Source organism: Carassius auratus, chromosome 30 (genome assembly GCF_003368295.1).
Source record: "Carassius auratus strain Wakin chromosome 30, ASM336829v1, whole genome shotgun sequence".
Taxonomy (NCBI): Eukaryota; Metazoa; Chordata; class Actinopteri; order Cypriniformes; family Cyprinidae; genus Carassius; species Carassius auratus.
The window spans coordinates 1,551,747-1,559,779 of NC_039272.1; the positions used below are offsets into that span (position 1 = coordinate 1,551,747).

At 39.9% G+C, this 8,033-nt stretch overlaps 1 protein-coding gene across 1 annotated transcript; it reads right to left on the reverse strand.

Moving 5' to 3' along the window:
- Nucleotides 1–359: 359 nt before the first annotated feature.
- On the reverse strand, nucleotides 360–6,828 carry ercc6l (excision repair cross-complementation group 6-like). The gene is made up of 4 exons (XM_026210638.1): nucleotides 6,685–6,828; nucleotides 6,532–6,573; nucleotides 3,837–5,592; nucleotides 360–2,799 (listed from the first exon to the last, which is right to left on the reverse strand). Exons 1-4 carry the CDS (start codon nucleotides 6,726–6,728, stop codon nucleotides 679–681), a joined length of 3,963 nt encoding a protein of 1,320 aa, XP_026066423.1. The 5' UTR covers nucleotides 6,729–6,828; the 3' UTR covers nucleotides 360–678.
- Nucleotides 6,829–8,033: the final 1,205 nt, after the last annotated feature.

The window sequence follows — 8,033 nt, forward strand, 5'->3', positions numbered from 1 at the left end:
AGAACACCGCATGATTCATAAAATTTAGTCTAAGGAGTTTTTTATATATATATAAATCTAATGGCCACTGAAATGCATAAGCTGTTAAACAATAAATGCAATGATAAGATTATTTTCTTTTAAAGGGTAAAGCCTTTCTAGTAATATATATTACTTTATTGATTTTAATGTACTTAAACTACTTTGGTAGAAAAAGACTTGGGCAGAAAATGTAAAGTAATTAGAAATTGTATATGCTAGATCTGTTAACAAATGACTAATTAACACAGAAAATTAAGTACATGCAAAAAAGAACTGGATAAGGTTGATATTAGGAAAATACAACTCTAAAATGCAGATTCACACTTGAATGCAGAAAATTCATACAGGCTACGAAAGCTGAGAATTTATTTTTTTTCTCCACAATTGTACATATCAGAATACGATCAATTGAACAGTTTGAAACAACTGAAACAAGGAAATTTAAGTAAAGAAATAAACATGAAGAGGAATTACTGGGAGAATCCATAAACAGTATTAAGATACACAACAAATTTTTCTTAAGTAGTTCCTCTGATCAGTTCAGGATGTTTAAGTCACATGTCGTCTGCAATTTCTTTTTACCAACAGACAGAAAAATACAAAAAAAAAAGTTATGTCAAACATGGTACATAAAGAATAACGCACATTTAAATTTTTCTATTGGCTAAGTTGTCTGTACAGCTGAATGATCAAGAGCTGGATCTCAGCATCACCAGTATTAATGTCTATGGCTTTTAGAAAGAAATCCAGAGCCGCCTGCTTTCTCCCTTCTGCCAAACACTGTTTCCCAGACAGGACCAGCATCTCATACGTGTTCTCCAAGGGTTTAGCAGCAGTCCCATCACTGCTTGTGGAGCTAGTAGGAAGCACTTGTGGTTCCGGAGGGAATGTTTTAGGGGCACACTGCTCCATCATTTCATTAGAGTCTAGTTCAACATCAGCAGTGGATTCAAGCAGGGCGCTGTGCCATTCTTCATGCTCCCGGTCTCCTCTTGAATCTATGCTTTCTTCCACCTCTTCAAGCTCTTCGTGACTTTCGGACTCTTCGGAGTTCAAAGTCTCTCCACTGGGCTCTTCTTCTTCCAACACAGACTCATTTTCATGTGCTTCACTGACTTCAGATATTTGAGAGGATTTGTTTTTTTCTTCACTGGGCTTCTCATCTTCTACTCCTGACTCATCTGCATGACTTTCTCTGGCTTCTGATATCTCATAGGATTTGGTTTGGTCTCCACTGTGCTCCTCCTCTTCCACCACTGATTCATCTGCATAACTTTCACTAGCTTCCGAAATCTCATAGGATTTGGTTTTCTCTTCACTGGGCTCTGCTGACTCCTCGTCGGACTCGTTCTCCAGCATCGACACAACGAAGGACCTTCTTGATGCCACAGAAGCGTTCAAGCTGCGCTGGAGTTGCCTGCCGTCAATCAAAGTGGATTTTGGTGTTGAAGAGCCCAGCCTGCTGAGGCCACCAGTCAATGGACTGCTCGTTAAACATGGCTTCTCCGACTCCTCCTCCTCTTCTTCTTCGTCCTCTTCATCAGTGTCAGAGATGACCTGCCTGTTCTTTCTCCGAACTGAATGCACAAAGGAGTCATCCGCAGGTGTGCCCGGAGCCGAACAGATCCTCAGAGGAGATTCGTGTTTGCTGACTTCAACATTGTTTTGGTTACCATCTTGTCTGCTTTTGTGGATACTCGCTTCTTCTAGCCTTTCTCCACTGATGTCCATCTGAAGTTGAAATCCATGACTTTCCTCGGCTTGCGACTCCTCAACATCACAAACTTCCTCTTCTTCGACGGAGAACATATCTGCACTGTCCTCCAGCTGCAAGTTGAAGTTTCCTTTAAGCACTTCCACCTCTGCCTTGAAAGACTCTCCTGCTGTGGCCTCATTTGGAGATTGGGGTGATGAAAACATCTTTAAATTAGGCTTGTCCACCTGAACCTCTTCAGTACCAAGCGCATCCGATGCTATAGAAAGATCTTCCAACTTTGGAAACTGGGGAGAAGGACTTGGCAAGTTTTGTTCCTCTGATGCTCCGTTACCGTAAAAGTTATCCTCCTCATCTAAACTGTCATCCAGCGTGATCACAGCGGAAGCTAGCTTCTCAGCAGCAGGGCTAACATTCACGTTACTTTCTCCAGCAGACCCAGGATACTCGTTTTCCTCTTGGTCTTCTTCATCTACAATTTGCACTTCTTCACTTACAACTTCCACTTCTGCATCCATAACTGGTGGAAAGTTCTGCTCATCTTCCTCTAGTGATGACTCATCGTAACTGTTATGGGTCAGATCCACTGTCACAGGGTCTTTTTTGACACGAGGTGGGGCCGGGCGGTCTTTACCAGCAGATTTCGGCTGGTTCATTTGCCTGAGCCAAGCAGGTTCGGTGTTCTGGGCCATGCTGTCCAAGAGCTGGCCGTGCAGCTCTGATTCTGCCTGCATGAGCTCTTGTGCTTTCTGGACACGTGTTTGTATGTACTGATGTGACTCTGCATCCTCAGGGTCATCTTCATTGGCTGCCACCTCTTTAGTGAACATGAGATCATGATCAGAGATGCCAAACATCTCCATGGTGTGAAGGCGAGCGATGTGGTGGTCCAGGCTGGTATCAGAGCGGCGGTTTTGTGCATGCATTGCCTGAAGCTGCTGCTGAGTGCTAGATGAACGTGTGTCTTCGAGTTTAAACAGTTCCCGCAGCTCCTGCTTACTGAAGTAACGGAACGGGTTCTTCTTATCGCCGGTTGTCTGCCGGATAAGAGAGTCCTTAAACACCTGCAGATATTGGAAAGAAACAACAAAATCAACATCAACTCAATAATTAATATTACTTATTTAAAGCTCGACAGTAATATTACAACATTTGTTATTATTATTTGTCTTGCTTTTTTATAATTTACACAGAAATAATGCTTAAAGGAATAGTTCACCCAAAAATGAAAATTAATTATCATTAAGTGTCAAACCTGTAAGACCTTTGTTAATCTTAGGAAAAACAAAATAAGATTTTTTTTTTTTTTTTTTTTTTTTTTTTATCCGAGAGCTCTTTGACCATGCACAGATAGCAAGGGGTTAAAATAGTCCATGTGACAACAGTGGTTCAACTGTAATTTCAAAGAGCTATGAGAATACTTTTTTTTAGAGAGTATCATGATGTATATGCGTGCTTTGATCTGAATGTAAACAATGTTGTTTATGTTCAGATCAAAGCACTCGCATTGCATCTTAATACTGTCCAAAATGGTGCAAGGATGACACGAAGAACATGAATTGTTGAATTTTGTTTTGGACCATTTTAACTCCTTGCTATCTGTAGAGGGTCAGAGAGCTTTCAGATTTCAACAAAAAATAATCCTAATTTGTGTTCCGAAGATGAACGGAGGTCTTTTAGGTTTGGACGACATGAGATTAAGTATGGCAGAATTTTTGTGAACTATCCCTTTAATATAATTAAGAAATTATACAATTTATTATTAGTATTAGTATTATAATATTACAAAAACCCCACAATTGAAATACACAATTGGAGAGTACAGTTTTTAATTCATAATTTCTTAATTTTTTTATAGAAAAAAAAAACAACTTCAAAGAATAAAACTATTCATTTGGAAACATAAGCACGGCTTGTTATTAGTTTATAGTTTATGTACACGCTTTCAATGTGATTCAAAATGTAGTAATACAAGTAATATAACTGCAATAAAAAAAACAATTTGTGACAAAATAAAACAGCTCCTACTCTATTTATTATTATTTTTTTTTAAGAGTAAAACTGCATGATGAAGCAAATGTAAAGTTCAGATTTAATGTACCTGTCTGCGGTAGATCCTCTCCTCCACAGTGCCACAGGTGATGAGTCGATAGATGATGACATTTTCAGTTTGGCCAATTCGGTAGGCGCGGTCCACAGCCTGAGCATCTGTCGCGGGATTCCAGCTGGGGTCAAAGATCACGACACGGTTTGCAGCAGTCAGCGTGATGCCGACTCCACCCACCTGAGTGGTGAGCAGGAATACTGTGTAACGTTTGTCTGTCTGGAACAACATGATACGCTTCTCCCTTTCTGCCAGTTGAGTCACTGTGCCATCCAAACGCAGCAGGCGGAAGTTTTTGTTACGCAGGACGCGCTCCATGATGTCTAGCATCTTCCTCGACTGAGAGAAGATCAGGGTGCGATGGCCCTCTTCACGGAGACATTCCAGTAGAGACACGAGAAACTGCAGCTTCCCCGACTCCGCAACCAAAGTTTCATCTGAAATTTTATCGATCTGACTCACAGCTGACTCAGTCTCATCGCCTGGATTGAAGGCGTCAGAGACAGAACCTTGCTCCAGGCCTAGCTGAGTCACAGCTCGATTAGACAGGAGTCTGGGATGGTCACAGAGCTTCTTCAACACCGTAAGCTCTGCCAGCGGAGACCTGGTAGTCATCAGCAACTCCTTAATATGGTCCAATGAGATGAACTGGTTATAAATGTCCTCCTGCACTGAGCTGAGGTACGTCCACACGATGAGATCATTCTTTCGAGTCAGCGACGGCATCTCTACGCCTTCGCCAGCATTTGGACATTTGTTCTCTTGATCTTCCTCATCTTCAAAGCCTTCTTCACGTTTTTGCTTTTTTTCCTGAACATCTGCTTTGGTCCGCCTGAGAAAATAAGGTTTGATGATGTCCGTCAAGTTCTGAGAAATCCTCAATCCAAGTGCTTTCTCTCCAGGGGTGGCGTCTTTCTCCCTTGCACGAGTGATTGGATTCTCATACTCGGTTTTGAATGTTTTGGAGGTTCCCAGAAGCGACCCGTGGCAAGCGAAGTCAAACAGAGCCCACATCTCTCTAAGGTTATTCTGAACTGGAGTGCCTGTCAGTAGCAAACGGTGTTTTGCGGGGATGGTGTGTGCACTTTTAGCAGTTTTAGTGGATGAGGTTTTGATTTTGTGGGCCTCGTCCAGGATTACGTAATCCCATTTGAACTCACGTTGGTCATATGATCCAAGTTGCTCGTAGTTGTTGATGAGCATCTGGTAGGTGGTAATGATAACTCCTCCCCTGCGCTGGATTCGCTCCAGATTCCTGTTTCGCTCAGCTTTGCTGGCCCCATGAAACTCTTTCACCCTCATGCCAGGGGTCCACTTGGCGAACTCACGTACCCAGTTCTTAATGAGCGAGGTAGGCATGACTAACAGGGTATGATTGGCCAGCTCTGCATCATACATCCCTGACAAAAATGAAATGACCTGAATGGTCTTGCCGAGGCCCATGTCATCAGCCAGGATTCCTCCTTTCCTTCCGTCACGGTAGAGACTGTACAGAAATGCCACACCATCTTTCTGATGGTCGTACAGCTTGTTGTAGAGTCCTTTATAAAGCATCAATCCACTATTATTCACATTCACAAACTCCTCTTCCTCCTCATCTTCCTCCTCCTCATCTCTTTGAATGAGATCCTGTATGGCCTGGATCCGTTTCTTCAGCTTGTCACTTGGCTGTAGCTGGTAAGCCAGCTGAAACAGATCAAGGGCACGAGGCAGATCACCACGCATGGCAGCCTCTTTCCCCTCCTGCCGGTACCTGCAAAAATAATAAAACCTGATCAAAATACACTCAAATATTTATATCAAAAACATTAAAACACCTTTTTTTTGTTTTGTTTTTTTTGTTACGAATTAAACTCAAAGAAGATTATCAATTTCAATAGTTTTTATTCTTTATGTGGATAAAGTGAGACAGGGATAGATATTTCTATCAAATCGCAGTTTTTTTTTAACATTTTATTAATTTACATTAGACTGAAACAGATGACTGTACATGTGTAGTTGACAAATTAAATGGATATTTATGGACAAAATGAACTTTTTTCCCAACATCAAGATGTTAAGTTGTAGTAAAATTGTGTGTGTGTGTGTGTGTATTTACATTACAAAGACAGGTCAAGAAGTCAGATGTGTTTTAATTTAAACTGACACATTTTAGCTGTTTCATAACCACTTCCCTGAAAAGTTTATCATTAATTCTGATGTGATAACCTACCCCAAATAATGCAACAATATGTCATGCTATTGTCTATGAACTGTCCTATTATTTAAAGATGAAATGTATAATTAATTTTCTGTAGCCACAACTTAAAGCTGAGATATTTTGAAAACGCCACACAACAAAATGTATAAAAACATATAAAAATATGATACAAGAATGAGAAATACGTTGATTCAGACTAAGCACAACCGTCAAATGCTTGACGTGACGTCAACATCTGACATAATACCTTTCCAGTGAAAAGATGTAAAAGTACAGAAGCATATTCTGATTCGACATACTGTATAACTATACAGAACAGAAGATATCAAACATTAACAGCTAACGTTACAATGAAACAAATGCTGATATTGTGTGCAAGTAACGTTAACGTAACTTATTTCAAAGTATCGTTTTACGTCAATCTGGACAGTAAAACACATATTCTGACGGGTGACACTGTCACCCGAGATTAGATCTGTATATTGTGTTTACCTGTCGTATTTGTCCATCTTCTCTGTGTCTATTGACAGATAGCTGCAAGAGAAAAAATACTGTTAAAGCACGCTATAATAGTTTTACGTCGGAATAAAAGTCTTATTAATGAAAAACCGTGAGCGGCACTGATGCGGTTATTTGATTACTTACTCCTCTAACTTGTCCGTGATTTCTTCAACATTATTGCCCTGCATATTTCCCTTTATTTTTCAAGTATGTTCCTTGAACAACACAGCATGTATCTCATCACTTCGAATGCGGAAGCGGCTTTGAACAAAGGTTTTGTTGGCGCCCAGCTCTCAGCCAATCGCTTGCTGTGCTACCGCGCGTGCGCGTCGTGTTGCCGCGTTTGAAACCGTCGACTTGGAGCTGCCTCCTTTGACCAGTGGTGACGAAATGAAACTTGACGAAGCTTCAAAGCTTTTTTAAAAAAAATTATTTCATATTTTTTGATTAGAACAATATCAATTTACAAACTCAAATGGGGAAAAATAACTTGCATATGACTTATGAAATATACACTTTTCCAATCACATCTCCATCATAAATGTATGTGTTTAGATAGATAGATAGATAGATAGATAGATAGATTAAAAACAAACAAAACAAGCATTCTTTAAACATTTCAGGGGGTTGTAAGGAAAGAAAAAAAGGCACTTTTTTTTTTTACCAGTCTTAAAAGGAAAGCTTTAAAGCTTTCCAACCAGCTTTGAAGGTGTTGAAAACTGGTTTAATTTCATGAGGCTTTGAATGCACGCTAGGGACACCTGCTGATCAATCCAAAAAGGTGCAGGAAAAAATTGTCAAGAGTGACAGCTCCAAGATGTGCGCTACATGGTTAAAAAGGCTTGATACATTTGTAAAATAATTATTTTATAATGTTTCATAATTGTGTAACTTATTGGAAATTATGAAGTTATTTAGACTGGATAAAAGAGGATTTAAGTGATTACTGTGTGGACTGGACAGAAGGCGGTGGAGTGGAAGTTTAAAAACAATATTTCCTCCACTTGGCCAAAAATGAAACCTTTGCCGAAGCACTGCAATCAAACGAGCCTTCGAACGTCACTAGTGAAGTCATTTCACTGAAACGATACCACAGTCTATGAACGATACAAATTTCGATACAGACCTCCTGTAATTTTATTTTTGTGCTTTTCTTTTTTCTTTGTGTATAATACCATAATACCATTTTTTTCTGCAATTATAAAATTATATATATATAGCTATCTGAGTTTCTAGATACAAGCCTCGGTACTTCCAAAAACATAGGCTATCTCTGTCTGTCACCGTAAATGTTTAAGTACTAGAACGGTGGAAAATTTAGAATATGTTCATAACGCCATATGAAACTATTAAAGCATCAGCGTGAACGACGGGGTCTTCTAATGCATACGTGCGCATTAACGTAAACAGTTTGTTCGTAGTTGCAACCAGCAGCGTCAGAAACGAATTGATCTATCTTCAGACTTTGTGCCCTTATGTTTGTGTGGACTTAA